The sequence below is a fragment of the Triturus cristatus genome, chromosome 7 (assembly GCF_964204655.1).
Source record: "Triturus cristatus chromosome 7, aTriCri1.1, whole genome shotgun sequence".
Taxonomy (NCBI): Eukaryota; Metazoa; Chordata; class Amphibia; order Caudata; family Salamandridae; genus Triturus; species Triturus cristatus.
Window position 1 is genome coordinate 553,129,832 of NC_140590.1, and position 16,308 is coordinate 553,146,139.

General features: G+C 44.9%; 1 protein-coding gene across 4 annotated transcripts in view; it reads left to right on the forward strand.

The window, feature by feature from the left end:
- CASKIN2 (CASK interacting protein 2) overlaps positions 1 to 16,308 on the forward strand; it is a 312,904-nt gene that overhangs the window by 266,465 nt on the left and 30,131 nt on the right. For all 4 annotated transcript variants that reach the window (XM_085617001.1, XM_085617003.1, XM_085617004.1 and 1 more), the window contains 2 exons: positions 6,093 to 6,231; positions 12,896 to 15,034. In XM_085617001.1, coding sequence (XP_085473127.1) covers positions 6,093 to 6,231; positions 12,896 to 15,034 — 2,278 coding nt within the window. The remainder of the gene's footprint in view (positions 1 to 6,092; positions 6,232 to 12,895; positions 15,035 to 16,308) is intronic.

Consider the following 16,308-nt stretch of genomic DNA (forward strand, 5'->3'; position numbering starts at 1 on the left):
CGCATCGCTCACCGGCTGGGGAGCTCATCTCTTAAACCATACCATTCAGGGTATGTGGACCCATCAACAGAAAGTGCTCCACATCCATCACCTCAAATTACTGGCGATTTTTCTCGCATTACAATCATTCCAAATAAATCTCGTGCACAAAGCTGTCCTCGTCCGTACGGACAATATGACAGTAATGTACTATATACAAAAACAGGGGGGGACACACACTCTGCAGCTTTCATGCCTAGCGCAAAGCATATCGAGATGGGCCATTCCTCAAAAAATATACCTCTTAGCAGAACATCTTCCAGGGGAACACAATCAAATTGCGGATCTATTCTGTCATCAGAGACAGCAGATCCACGAATGGGAACTTCATCCACAAGTTCTTCATTTTTTCAGATATGGGGCCACCCAGACATAGATCTGTTCGCCACACATTTAAACGCAAAATGCCCAAGCTTCGCCTCCAGGTATCCACACCCATTGTCCAAAGGCAATGCAATATGGATGAACTGGTCAGGCAGATTTGCGTACGCTTTTCCGCCTCTCCTGCTCATTCCATTAACGGTACGCAAGCTCACACAACAGTCTCTCACAATGATCCTGGTTGCTCCAACATGGGCCCGACAACCATGGTTTACAACCCTGCTGGAACTCTCAGTAGTTCCACATCAAAAGTTGCACCTTTCTCCAAAGCTTCTCACACAGAACCATGGAGAAATAAGGCATCCAGCTCAACTGAACCTAGCGATCCTGCTCCTGAAGTCTTAGAGTTTGGTTACCTCAACCTTCCGTCCGACTGTATGAATATGATTAAAGAGGCTAGACGTCCTACCACTAGAGAGTGCTATGCAGCTAAATGGAAAAGATTTGTTATCTACTGTAATAACAACACAATCAATCTACTAGATGCTTCAATCCAAAACATTATTTGTTATCTCTTGCATCTACAAAAATGTAATCTGGCATACACATCTATACAATTACATCTTGCTGCCAAAGACCGCTTACCTACAAAACAGACAACACTTGTCATTGTTTAAGGTACCTGCTATCAAAGCATACATGGAAGGCCTTAAAAAGATAATTCCTCCCAGAGGTCCACCCTCTCCAGAGTGGAACCTAAACAATGTCCTTACCAGGCTCATGGGTCCCTCATGTGAACCTTTACATAAATGTGAGCTACAATTTCTCACATGGAAAGTAGTTTTCCTTGTAGCGATCACATCTCTCGGAAGAGTTGGTGAACTCCAGGCATTAACCATACAAGAACCATTTTTGCAAATACATCACAACAAACTGGTTCTTAGGACAATCCCTAAATTCTTACCAAAAGTCGTTTCTGCTTTCCACCTTAACCAGTCTGTTGAGCTGCCAGTCTTTTTTCCTCAACCAGACGCAGTAGAAGAACGGGCTCTTCATACGCTTGACGTCAAAAGAACTATCCTTTATTACAGTGAAAGGACAAAAACTTTCAGAAAAACTAAACCCCTTTCTCACCACCACATAAAGGCAATCCTACATCAAAAGCTGGAATAGCCATGTGGATCGTTAAATGAATACAGATATGCTACCAAAAAGCAAAGCGTACATTATCCATTCCCCTTAGAGCGCATTCTACACGCAAACTAGGGGCTTCTATGGCATTCTTAGGGAACATTCCCATAGATGACATTTGTAAAGCAGCAACATGGTCTACACCGCACACTTTCACAAAACACTATTGTGTAGATGTGCATGCAAAACTACAGGCTAGTGTGTGCCAGGCTGTACTAAGGACACTTTTTCAAACCACTGCAACAGATACAGGTGGCCACCGCTAGGGAGAGTACTGCTGTACAGTCTATGCACAAGTATATATTCTGCAGCTCATATGCCTCAAACAGAAAATGCTACTTACCAGTATGCATCTGTTCTTGGCATGTAGAGCTGCAGAATTATATATGCCCACCCGGGTACCTTTATCTGTTGCAGTGCTAGCTTACTTAGATACATCACACATGGACATCTCTTTCCTTTTCTCACAAACTCCATCATCACCCTCTATGGCGAAAAACAATCTGAGGATGAAGTCGATACCCATGCGCACTATCGTCCTAAGGAGGAGTCCCCTAGCTCGTGACTACAAAGAACTTCTTCCAATACAACTACAAAGTGCAAACATCCGAGCCCAACACCAGATGGCAATCTGTGCACAAGTATATAATTCTGCAGCTCTACATGCCAAGAACAGATGCATACTGGTAAGTAGCATTTTCCATATTTTTTGCTGGTGTCTTCCCAGTACCCCTTGCCTTGTTTTCCAGTGCTTTTGGGGTATCCCATTTGTCCAGCTGCCTCCCTCCTCTCAGCTGAAGCTTAGCTCCTTCTCCACTTGCTTGTGTATAGTAGAAACAGGAGTCTTGACTGTAAGGGCAGTGAAGGACCTGCTTGGGCATCCAGTGCCGGAGTTTTGGTTTCAATTGTTTGTCACATGCGTAATTTATATTTGATTTTGTTTTGAGGAACTATTTCCCCTTTGAGGGGAGCTCTCATTACAAGGGAGCGCTTGTGCGGTCACTTCAAGCTGGAGCTCTCAAAACGTAAACCCTAAAGTTCTGGGTCTCCTTCTGACCGTCATGTTGAGCTTATATCTGTTTTTGTTAGACAGAGCTGGGTCTTGTTACATTTTGTGGGCTGTTTTGCTCACTTTCTCAAAGAATACTAAATGTGAATGGCCACTGCCTTGAATTTTAGCTTTTGGGAATGAAGCTTTAGAACCCTGTTCTGAATTAGAACAGTTTGTATGCAGTCTGCTGTGATCCTCAACTCCCAGTAGACAGGTTCAGCAGTCTAACCCATTCCTCCCTATAAGTGGGATTTCTGCTATGTAGTCTGCCTGAGAGGAGCATTAAATCAAAACAAAGGCACTGGGTCAACAAAAAAGACCAAAGAGAAGTGATGCCCTAAAGCAGTCCACGAACTTAAATCCTTAAATCTGGCCACAGGGCTAGTATAGCAGAGACCTCAACAAATGAGGTGCTTATAAAAATCCGAAGTCGCCAGGATTCCTTCGCTCCACCGGACCGTTCTTACCCAAGTAGTGTAAAACCACAAGAAATGCAGCGACTCGGTATTTCTCTGTTCTGCCCCTTAGGTGTAGGTGGACAAGGTGAGTTGTGTACGGATGGACCCCGTGCATTCAGTCATTAAAGTTGCTACTGTTCTGGTTTAGGGCAATCTCACTGCACATGACTGCATCTGAGCCCATCAAACATTGGGAGCTTCAAGTAAAGATATTAATGTTTTGTTAGGATGACTCAAAATAAAAGTGTTGCCAAGGTCAGGGTTGTTCATGACACCATATTGCATGCAGCGCCTCCCTTTCACAATATGATTATAGTAAGGTGTTTTAACGTCGCACTTCATACCATCCAGACTCAGTCAGCTTTCCTGAAATTAGACTTGGGATCTGCAGATCTTGGCGCGTGCTGGCAATGTGTGCTCAGCTCAATGAGTCATCCACTCATGACCACAAATGCAGACAGCTCACGAGTTAGCAACTGCTCAAGTTGTGCTGGACTGTGCAAATAACATGAGAAAATATTACGTTGGAATTGCCATTATAAATGGAACCATGAAGACTGAAGATACACTGGTTAATTACACTAACAAGCCTTCAGAAATTTAAAGTCGACCCTGCAAATATCACGCATTATCTTTCCTTCCTAGTGTCTGCCGCATGGACACCAGATGCAGTGCCTGGCTTTATGTGCAATTGATTTGCACTCTGAGATGGGAAGAACATGTCGTTACTGCGTGCCATGGGCACCGTTTTCATAGATTAATTAGTAGAGCCCATGGCACCAAAGGCTCTGCCATATATGACCTGCAGAGAAACTGCAGCCCATGACGCTTCCAACATCAAGGGCATGACTGTACACCCCCAGGCCACCAAACATGGCAGTTCTGTTCCCTTGAACATGATCCTGAAACTCTCACTTCTCTAACATTCTGGTTCCCTTGTTTTGTTCTGGATCTTCTAATTTCTTCTTTTTGTCCTCCCCAGTCCTCCTTGCTTAGTTATACACTTCTCGTTCTCTAGCTTCTATCTCCTTTTGCATAAAGCTTACCCTTATTCTGGTTTCTTCTATTGTTCTTTCTTCTTACTCCCATTTCTAATATCCTTCTCAGTCCCTCCTGGTACCGCTCTCACTCTATCCTCACTTCTGTTTTTTCTTTCTGTAACCTCTTAACCTATTACCTTGTCCATCTTTTTAACTCTATTATTTAATTCCACTTTCCTCCTCCATCTTTCCCTGTTTTTATTCGCTTGTTCTGCTGTCTTACCCCTTCACCTTTTTGTCTCCATTTCTCCTGATTTTTGTTCCTGTTCTTCTTCCACCCACTGCCTTCATCTACTTCTCTTCCAGCATTTGTCACGCATATGCCCCCAAATACCTCTCACCTCGAGGCTCTAACCTCCACTTCATTTTTAGTCATAACCTCACTTTGTGAACTTTATAAACATTTATCTAGCACAATTCATGTAAATAAATGTATAAAACTGAACGAGTGAGAGGAGACCGTAACACCTGACACGTCGTAGCCCAAAACAAATGTGACAAAGCAGTGCTTAAGCACATCTGTATATCCTGGGCTTGGGGCAGTTGCACTGTGCAATTCCTGGCTGCGTGAAATGTTTATAATAATGTGCAAGTGAATTCCTGGTCCTCGGTTCATTGCACTACGGTATTTTAATAGATGAGGGCAATGTGCCACACGCCATCAAGTAGTATTTGTGTCCGAGCTGGGGCGCTCCCTGTCTTTAATAGTTGGGTTTAACATATTCTTTCATTTGCTGGCTCCACTCTCCAGCGGATGTGCCAGGCCTGACTCTGGCAGCCGAGGGAGGGTGGCATAGAAATCTGAGTGCACATTCGGTCGTGGAACAAGTCATGGGCACCGGGATGTGCGCCTCGGATAGTACCGAGGGCGGGTGGAGAAGGTCAGACTGCACGTGCACAGCTCAGTCACACAGGATGTGCTGGTCATTGAAGGGGGGGGGGGGGGCATTCCATTGAAAGTCTGACTGCTCCCTCCTGAGTCCCAGCTTTCCACACAGCCCCAGGCTGCATCATTCACCTCTGCCTCTCTTTCAGAAGATCTAGGAAAGACCCCGACAGTGTCCCAACTATTTCACACATGTCTGAGTCTCTACCCGGGAGTACAGGGAAGCTTGCATCAGAATACTGTATTCCAGTGCGTAACAGTTAACACCAATACTGAGGCCTGGGATTTGGGGGTGGGGAGGCCTGTATACATATAGACTGATCGGGTCCCAGTGGGCTCCTCTGTGGCTCCGGTCTTGTTGGTGGAACCGCTCTTCAGTCTTTGCACAGTTTGTGATTTATAGCCACAAATGCTGCAGGTGGAAAGCGTTACCTGTACCGGTCGGTTTGCCGCTTGTAGTGCTGTGGATACATATGACCGCCTCCCACCTTCCTAATACGAGCAAGCCATGGAACGTGTGGACTCAACTTTACACACATTCCTGCCTCTATGAATACACCGCACACAGACTGCACAGTATGTTTTCTATATTCATGTAATTTGGGGAAAAAACACAATCTGACGTCGACTCTGCTCTCGTATTCAAAGAAAAGTAACTTGTAATGAGCAAGTTCATTACTCTATGGCAGGGGTGTGCACAGAAGCGGAAGCACTACAAGCTGCAGACCGATAGTTACAGTTAAGTAACGTTTCCTTTCTCTTTTAGATCAAAATACCTATTTTCCCAGTTATCTTCCTCCAGACATCCATACCCCAGTTCCATCCTCCTGTTAGTAATTGTCCTTATTCTGTCAGACTTTCATCTGTGTGTTCTGGTGCCGGACTTAGACGCACTACTAGTACTAACGCATATCCAAATAGGCTTTTTTTTTTTTTGGTAAACGGGAGGGGGAACTGGTCTTATGTTTCTGGATCTGGAATCAGTCTCACACGGTATAAAATGAAGTCCGTATTCCTTGGCTGTCTACGCAAAAATGAAGCTCTGGCCGCCAGCGTGTGGCGACAGTAGTCGCAGCAGCTCACTTCTGACCCTGTGTTTTAATTAGGCGGATCTCATGGAGTGGCTGCGCGCCTTGGGCCTTCCTCAGTACCACAAGAAGCTGGTGGAGAACGGCTACGACTCCATAGGCATCGTCACTGACCTGACCTGGGAGGACCTGCAGGAGATCGGCATCAACAAGCTTGGTAGGTAACGCACAGGGGGAATGGTTCCAGGAGAGGCTGGGAGCCTGGACCATGGTAAAGATTGAGTGACACTAGGGAGGTCAAGGAAGGAACAAAAACTGGTATGATAGGAAATACGAATAGACACAAAGATAGGGGTGATGTAGGGTTAAGAATCCATGGAGAGGGGACGGTTGAAAAGCGGGACAAATGAGAGAGGAAAACAAAAATGAAAGAGAGAAAGGAAATCTATAGTAAGGCTTGAATAAAATTGAAAGAGGGAGTCAGAAGAAATGATAGAGAAAAACAGATACATGAGGAAGAGGCTGAGAAAAGGGATGGGGAAGTAGATGGTGGGGAAGACTTATACGGAGGGACAAGGGATGGGGTGAAGTAAGTTTCAAGAGCGGGGGGTGTAGACATAAACTAGGGTGATGAAGATGGAGGCAGAAACGTTGGGAGAGAGGTACAAGCAGATACATTGGAAATGATGACCGGGGACAAGAGGACCTACGTTGAAAAACAGAAAATGGCCTTATGGTTATTCAGGACACTCTCAGTCCCTGCTCCTCGCACTTCAACGCTGGTTTGGAATTTCCTGCAATGCAGGCAGACCTGGAAGGAGGATATCAAAAAGAGTGTCACTGAAATCCATAAATGGACTGCAGCGCAAGCAACATATCCTTGCATCTACAGCCTGATGTTATTAAGTACATCACCAACCATCCCAGCCAATTCCTGGATTCTGCTTCCATCATATAAAGTTTGGGCCGGAATATGCTGGGCTGCTTGGTTGAGTGTTACAAAGACAAATGAAAGGGAACTTTTCCCTCCTCTATTGTCCAGCGCTCACAACTCCTTGGAAACGTAATTTCATAGTGTAAAAAATGGTGGTAGGTGAGACAACATGTGTCAAACAAAACTTTATGTAAATAGATTGCACTAAACTTTTGCTTCCCTAAAATTGCCCCTGATGTTCATTTGAAAAGTCAGTGTTACTATTTTGTCTATGGTGCAATAATTATGAAGTTTATGAGGAATCAAACCTCTGACTTTGCTAGATTTAAGAAATATAGGAACCTACCCTCCTTGCAACAGTAGCTTGTTCTGCTTTGCTAGTTGGAGTTAGACTGACATCAATAATAAACGCTTTAAAATCTGAATAGTTTTGTTCTCTCAGAATAGAATTTCAGGGTTCTAGAGTTGTCCAACTAGTGGAGTGTTTACTCCATTGAGGAAGCAGGCGATCATATCAATAAGAGTGAAATATTATTCCTTCATTAAAATGGAATTCCATCACAGTTTAGGATCGGATAAACATGGTTCAGTGAAAGATTATTCGTGAAATCTGAGATTCTTCTGTGTAGGAAATTTGGTTGCTGATTATGGGGAATGAACCCCTACCCAAGGAGCATCCACAATTCTGTTTGGGTGAAACACAAACAAACCTCATAATAACCAGCACTCAACCCGCTGGTAGCTTGCCACAAAAGCAGTCCAGCTTAACTTGGAAGCAATGTGTAAAATATTTATGTAGCACCCAAACATTAATGAAGTAAAAACACAACAGAAGAAAAATCCCACACCAATTTGGAAAATTGTGTAAAATGTAATTAATTATCGAACACCAAAACAACAAAAATCCAATTGGTAAAACTGGAAATATGCAATTTTAGAGATTTAAGTAAAAGTAGTGCTTAAAAGCACAAAATGTGCCAACTGTGCTTATCTGGTCGCGCCAGACCAGGACAAAGTCACATTTCAGGCTGACCGTGATGGAGTGCAGGCCACATATAGGGACCAAGTAAGGCTCGCTAAACAGACTACCTTAAATCCTGGTTGCAAGATAATTTTTTGAAGATGAGTCACGTAGCAGCAGTTCCAATGGGCTGCAATGAGAGTTCCTGCGCCAAGGATGCACCCTGCAGTGCGGATTCTGGGAATTTGCGATGCATGGTCCTGCGTTGTATAGCGACGGTTCCAAGAAGTTGCAGGGCTGCGATGCGCGGTCCTATGTCCAGGATGTGTTGCGCAGCTAAAGCTCTGCAGGGAGACGCGTCTTACTGTGTCGGTTCTGCCGAAAAGACCACAGCTTGGCTGGCAGAGAAACCTTCCGGCCCACTTCCAAGGGACCAGGACTGAGGTGGCACCACTTTGGGGGTAGTACTCCAGGTGCAGGGTTCAAAGTAGTTGGAGCCTTTTCAGTCCCTGAGTCTCTAATCTACCATTTTACTAGGGCCTTACAAGTAAATTAAATGTGCCAAATGGGGTCTAAGCCAGTTTTACCATATTTAAGGGTGAGAGCACAAGTACTTTAACACTGGTTAGCAGTGGTGAAGTGCGCAGTGTCCTAAAAGCCAACAAAAATGAGTTCAGAAAACAGGAGGGGCAAAGCAAAATGTTTGGGGATGAACCTGCAAGTAGGGCCATGTCCAACATTCTGAAAGTGTTGAAAAGGTGTGCACAAGAGAGGCTAAGATAAGTTAGTTTCCCTTGGAGGGCTGAGCCTCTAACGCGTATATAAAGCAAAACAAAATGCCTCATTCTTAAGTAATAATGCATCATCCAAAATCATAACCTAGCTATGTCTATGGAGAGTAACTTGTCACAGTTCATTGTAAGAACAGCAATCACTTTCTAGCTTTTCTTCTTCTCGCTACAGAATCCTGTGATGGCTGTGTTACATGCTAGAATGTTTCAGGTTACAAGTATGAAGTGGGCTGGTTTCTACACGTGACCATGACCTCCAAGTCTGAACACTTTACCCCTTCCACTTAGGCACTCTGGAGGAACCCTATATTTCACAATCACAGCACACCCCTTCAATACCAATGACTAAACCATCTTTGCATCCATACCAACAGATAAATCCCCTTTGCACAGCTCTAACATCCTGCACCCAAAACACCCCTGCTGAGGAATACCACACTAGTGTGCTCCCACAAGGACCTATTCCTATTTTTTCTTTAAGCTTTAAACCGCTGTGTTTCTCATGGTTGCATGGATTCATTCTTAGAACTGCACGTTCCTCTGTGGTAGACTTAGTTTAGCTTGTCATCAACCCTTGCCACTGAGGGCCAGGTTAGAATTGCTCATTTCCATTGAAATTCAGGTACTGGTAATGCTTAATCGTACAGAACATCCTCGAACATGTGAATGTGAGTCAGGTGTGCGGAGCCTGTCCTGGTTCATTCATGGCTCGCCTTACGAGAGGTAGCTGGTGGAGGCATTGTATTAGACTGTTTTGTGCTTTTCTGGACGAGGAACCTCTTGATCTAAAATAGGCCAAATCTAGTCAGAATCGCTGACCTCTACCATCAGTGAATCCTGATTGTTCAAATGCAAACCATTGTCATTTTGTTCTTAACATGTCCTTTTTGCTGAAACTCCAAACTACATTATCTACTAATGATTCAAGCGAATCCTGAGTTTGATGTCATGTTGCACAACTGTGCAGTGATGCAGCCTATTGTTTTGTTTATAGATATTGCGTTTATAAAAATTTTAATGAAATATTTGGCAACGTGGAGGTCATTGGTAAGCATTATCCAAGGAATATCACGATGGAGCCAAAGTTGCCTCATAGGACTTACAGCTGAGAACAAAGAGAAAAAGGCTGTAAACCACCCCCTACCTTCTCCCCGCCCCAGTAAACAGTTTGTCTTCCACAAAGTTTCAGCATATCATTGTATGTAATCTGTGTTATGTACCACACAGTTTAAGCAAGTACCCCCCTACTCCACTTCACCCCCCACATACTCCGGTGGTTTATCCCCTTCATTCCCCTAATAGAAAAACCCTTGCACCCGGAAAGGGGGGTTGTGCTGTTGAAGATCAAACTAAAAGGTGCAATAGAGACCCTATATCGATTCAAAATTTGAATTTTATTGGTTTAGTTTCCGAGCAAAGGGCTCCATCGCCAAAGTATTCTACGTTTGCTGCCATTAAATTATAGAAAATTTGCCCATGAATTTCCAGTTAAAAGCAAGTGTCATACAATTTCACACCAGGGCCTGTCTACTTTAGTTAGCCGCATGAAGCGTAGACCAAGCTTTAGAAAGCCCATGCCATTAGGTAGTTAGTCGCTAAGGATGGTCTTCAGAGAAGCCAAGATTTCTGCCCAATATGTTTTATGTCTGGCAATTTCATAGAATATGGCAGAAATCGCTGAACATATCACATCCCTTCAACATAAAGAGTCACTCCCAGGATGAATTTGGTGACATTTGTTTTGGCCCATGTACCAGTCATTCATTACTTTATAGTGTGCTTCCGTTCCTTGGATGCTAGTGTTATTCTGGAATATGTTTTCCTACTTGGACCCTATAACCCCTAACTAAACTCCCTTCCAAACGTGTTAGTTCAGCAATTTATGTGTCTTGTGAGGAGAGGGACCAGGATAAACGTGGATATTGTGAATATGAGATACTGTGCGTTTTGTACTTGCAGCAGTTGCAACAAACTGTTTGCAAAGCAGTGGAGCCTGTGTTCCTGTTGTCAACCGCCCTAGTTGTGTCTCCCAATGTATTAATTAGATATGCTGTGCCTTCCCTCTGACTGAGCATATATTTGGCTTTGCAGAATTAAAATTATTTGATCGGTCTGTGTTTAAACATGTCCCCTGTCTTGATGCAGCCTCTCACCAGCAATGCCTCGAACGCATTGGAGGCAACCTCCGGAGTGATTAGTTTGTATATATGAATAGAAAGAGGGTGAGGTCTTATTGCTTTACCGCCATGTACCAAATTATGAGGGCTGTGCCCATTGCTTAGGTACGTGCTAAGGTATATACGTTGGCCTTCTTGATTTTTTTTTTTTTTTAAGGCGGTACCAGAGTTTACAACCCTCCATAGCCTCTTTCATATGAGGCCAGATTTTGACAATTTGTGGTAGTGGGCAGTTTACTAAGACCCTTATCTAGAGAGGTTTTAATATAAGGAGAGACCAGGCATGCCAAGACTGCTCAGCTCAGAGTGCCCCCAGAGTGTTTTGAATGCCAGTCGGCGAGGTGTAACCTGCCATAAGAAGTGGAGACAGGACAGTAGTAATTTAATTTTTATTATGGCCCAACCAGGAAATGTAGACAGTGGACCATTTCCTCGAATCATTCCAAAAGGCCACCAGGAGCCTCAGGTAGTTGGCACTGTATAGATCGGCTACTTTGGGGGTTATTTAAACACCAAGTATTGGATCACTTGTTGACCCACCTGAAGTATGTGTGACCTTTAAGCTTTTCTATCCTGGCCTGATCTAGTGTCAGTTTGGGGATTGCAAGTTTGGTGAGATGGGGAATGCAAGTTTGGTGAGATTGACTTTAAAGCCAACCATTTTCTTAAATAGCTGCATATAGATAATCAAAGCAGGAAGAGATGATAATGTGTATCCATCCCAAACAGGATTCCTTCGATTCCACCTTCTTCCCTTACACAAATGGCTAGTGGTAGTATGCATAAGGCAAACCGGAGTTGTAAAAGGAGACAACCCTGTCTTGTGCCATTGTCAATGGAGAACATGTGCAATAAGTGTCCTTTCAGTCTTATCTTGGAAGAGGGGTTAAAGCAGTCCCCAAGGGCCATCGATATGAACCTCTGTCCCAGACCTATTTGATGTAAAAGTTTGGAGAGAAAGTGACAGTCCACCTGATCAAAAGCCTTCTCTGGATCAAGGGATATCGTAAACCGCAGGTATCAATTTATTTTGGACTTGCTTGATGAAATGGACCAGCCTCCTCATGTTGTCATGCCTCTATCTCCTCACAAAGTCAGATTGGTTGGAGTGGACCATTTCAGGCCAGATTGCTTCTAGTATGTTTGGTAAAAATGTATTGAAGAGTTTTGTCCTTGGAGCCATGGGCCAGTAGGAAGAGCAGAGTTTGAAGTCCTTCCCTGGTATAAGTCTAAGGCAAATATCTGCTTCTCCCATTCTAGGGGTGAAACTGCCCCTCTCCCCCAGTTGTTGAACATGGTAGCTAGTCTAGGGCCAGGGTATATGCAAAGATGTTATAAAAGCCACGAATTAGGCCATTGGGACCAGGGATCTTACTAGCTAGTAGCGAGCTGATGGCAGCAATCACTACTTCTGTAGTTATAGGGCCTCACTCTGAGAGACAGCTATGCAGAGTAGTTTGATCTTATCAAGCGACACTAGTTAAAGGCTGTCCAGGGGGCCTCTCCTATGTATAGTGGGGAATAAAATGAGCAGATGTCTACTAGTTTTTCATTTTCTGTTGCTAGGAAACAGCAATTGGAGGAGCAACCTACTTCTGCCCCATGTTTCAGGAGTAGCCCTACACTCTATAAAGGCACAATGGGTTGTGACGCACTCTTAATACCATTGATGCCTGACCCCCAGTAAATCGCCTAAATCCTACGATTCGATTTCACCCATAGATGCTATGTCTGGCAGATGTAAGCTGCATCAAGGCACAGTATTGTGTTAGTGTTCTTTAAAAGAAATACACAGTATGACAAGTGAATGATGGTGACCAAAAAGAAGTGAATGGAAGGCAATGAAAAGGGAGAAGACAGACTGGAGTCCAGAGTAATTTGCTGTTTGATAGCAGGATTGTTTGGGGCTGAGGAAAGTTTGGTTAAAGTGGATGCTGAGCTATAATCTTTCCCTCTGCCCTCATTGGAGCAGCAATTGCTATGTTCAGCCTCATTCTTGTCCTATTCTTTCTTTGCAGGACACCAGAAGAAACTCATGCTTGCTGTAAAGAGATTGTCTGACATCCGCAAGAGCCTAAATCAAGCTGATGGCAATACACTGAAACGAAGGATCCCTGGATCACTAGATATCGTGACCATTGAGGCCATGGAGAGTGAAGAGGGGTCGGCTCCCACCACCCCCACCCCCAAGATGTCCACATTCCAGGACAGCGAGTTGAGCTGCGAGCTGCAGAGTGCCATGTCCAATAGTGGGCATGCCACACTGGGGATCCATTCTGGTGGCTTGGGGATGTCCCGCAGCCAAGAGAGCATTGGCAACCGTTCAAGGGGCTCTGGCCACTCACAGGAAAACATGTTGTCCCGTGGGGCCCTGTGCAGTCACTCTCATGAGAGCTTGGGGGGCAGTAGCAGTGGCAGTAGTGGAGCGCAGTCCACCATCCATCTGCAGTCAAAGGACAACCCGCCGGGACGAACAGGCTTGGACAACTATGGTAAAGTTCTTTCCCAGTTAGTATTTCAACAAGAAACCAATGGTCTTCAGGGGAGTCCACTAAAGGAGCGAAACCTTCCAGAAGGCATGGACTACTACCAGCGTCCCCTGGCTCAAAAAATGGGTTGTCCCTCCAAACCAACCTCCACCCCTTCACAGCCACCTACGCTGTGCGCCCCACCCCACACCCCCAGCAAAGGTGAAAGCCCTGGTGTTTTTCTCCACTCACAGCTTTCCCTAAGGTCTCTGCCAGCTGCTGCAGAGCCCTCTCAAGCCCCAAATCGGACAATATTACCTTCCACCCAGCAAACCTTGTCCTATTTACATTCCCACTGCAGTGGCAGCAGTGAACCTCCGATCCCACCGCCAAAACCTGCCTTTACCATTCCCATCCAACTGCAGCAGAGGCCTACAGAGGATCGCAAGGGGGAAGGCCTCAAGTTAAAGATGCGTTCTCAAAGTCTGAACCGCTATGCTTTGTCTGATGGAGAACCCGATGAGGAGGAAGAGGTTGAGGTGGCACCAACCAGTACTCTTGGATCCTATGCTACTCTGACCCGACGTCCGGGCAGAAGTCAGGTGGCACGCACGTATGCACCAACAGAGAAGAAGGTGCTGCGCAGTCAGTCATTTGCAATTCGATCACGACGTAAAGGCCCACCACCCGCGCCACCAAAAAGACTGAGTTCAGTCAGCAGCACCCAGACCCTAGAAAAAGAGAGTGAGGGTGTACAAGAGAAAAGCCAGATATCTTTACTAGACTCAACTACTACAGTTGCCTTGCAAGAAAACGATGCTAACGAAGGGAGCTCTGGCAGATCTGTGAGGAGTATTGCTGCTATGCTTGAGGTATCATCTGGTGGGGGGATCCCAGTATGGTCTGCCGAAGGAGCACCATTACGACTGGACAAAGGGGGTCCACTTCACAGCCCACCTGTGGCTGCAGTCGTGGGGAGGCCACGAGATAATCTCTGTGAAAATGTCCCACGGAGGCGGACAGTCAGTGAGCCAGGCACGCCTAGGACAGAGATTCTCCTCCCAAAGCTTGACAGTGGCAAGTCAGATAGTGATGAAGAGCTCAAGGCTAAAAAAGAGGAAGCCACCAATTCCTCCTCTTCTTCTTCTCAGAACAGCTCCAGCGAATGCATTCCGTTTGCAGAAGAGGGAATCCTGACCATCAAGCAGAGACCAAAGCCCAGTGGTGCCTCCAGTGTAGAAGCTGTCACACAACCCCCTCCTGTCTTGGGGGTCATTTGCACTAAAGAGGAGTCTGTGGCAACCAGCAAGAAGCCAGAGGTGCCAGAGTTTAACCTAACGGAGTCTGATACAGTGAAGCGGAGACCCAAGCTGAAGGACAAAGAGTCTTTGGAAGATGTGGGTATTTCTGCAGGGACTTCTGACATGGGCACTGAGCCAAGATACCTGGACAGCCAAACCGTGAGCATGGTAAAAGTGATGCAACCCTCCTCGATCAAGATGGCTGTGCCCAGCAAGGATGGCTTTGATGATGACAGTGTTGAGTACAGAATTGCAGAAATTGAAAAGAGTTTGCTGTCCCTTGAAAAGGGAACAGTCAAGCCTATGGTCTCCCTGAAACCTGATGTTCCAGAGGTTACACAGCTGGGAAAGCCAGGCATCACCTGTCTACAGAAGAGCCCCATCAGAGGTATGCTATTTCCATCATTAGAATGCATTGGTACAGAATGCTGTAGGACACTGTGGAAGCTACAAGACATCCTTTAGGAGCACTGATTGTCAAGACAGGAAGTTGCAAAGAATGGTGTAGCTGTGTTTGTAGTAGGGTGAACTTTAGGTACTGGTGTTCAGTGCTCATGAGAGCTGTAGGTATCATTGTAGCAGTGCCAGGTTTTTAGGTGAACTGTAGGTTGTGGCTTAGTAGTGGTACATACGTGGAGCTGCAGGGATTGGGGCAGTACAGTAGGCTATCTAGATAACTATTATAGTAAATCTCCTAAATCACTTCTCAGAATGCAAGTGATGATCTGCCCTGCTAAAGGAGCCCCTGGGGAATAGTTACTTTTTAACGTGCCAAAATACACCCTTCTAATATGTACTTCTCCACCTTGACATTGCTTGTCTTCCTTTAACCCTTTTTCAGCATCACCTCCCAGTCTGCATTGACCGGTCTCACCATCTCCATCTATTCACCTACTTTTCTCTTGCGTTTCTATTCACTTTCTTCATATCCATCGTCAGATGCCTTGCCTTTAATTTTCAGCCTCTCTCTCTCCCATTCCCTTTTTACTCTCCCCTCCTTCTTTAACTAGCTGTTCTTTTCCTCTCTATCCTATCCATTATCAGAAATGCACCCTTGTGACTTCTACTCTTTGTTGTTACTTCTCCTCCGTCTGTGCATTACTGGTCACTTCTCTGTCTTGACCTAGTCACGCCTTCCTTTTCTGCTTACCCTCCTTTTCTCTGGTTCTGTTTACTGCCTCCCTAACCAACCTCTCCTGCTTTCTTTTTTGTTGTCCATTTTTTCTTCTGTACTCACCCTCCTCTCAATTGTATTCAATTCTGCACTTAAACACCCCTGTCATCGCTTGATGTACTTGCCTACTCTTTAATTTCAGTGACTATCCACTAATTATTTATTACATTTTGGTTTTAAAGTTTGGTTTTAATGCAATGTTCTAGTCCACCTGTTATCTGTGCTGAAGTCTCGACTTTGCCTAGATCTGTGTGCATTGTGCTTATGCCCTTGGGCTGAGTTTATAAGAAAGAATAAATTAAACCAATTTCTTGAAATAAAGGGCTTCTCAGTATGGAACACACTACCCACTACAGCTTGAACATGTAAATGTCCAGGAGGTGTGGTCATAAATCAGTCTATTTATACTAGTTCATTCTCTTGCTCCTCAAGCCACACACACAGTACATATTTAAAGCAGGCTTACACCACCTAAAGTACTTGAAGAA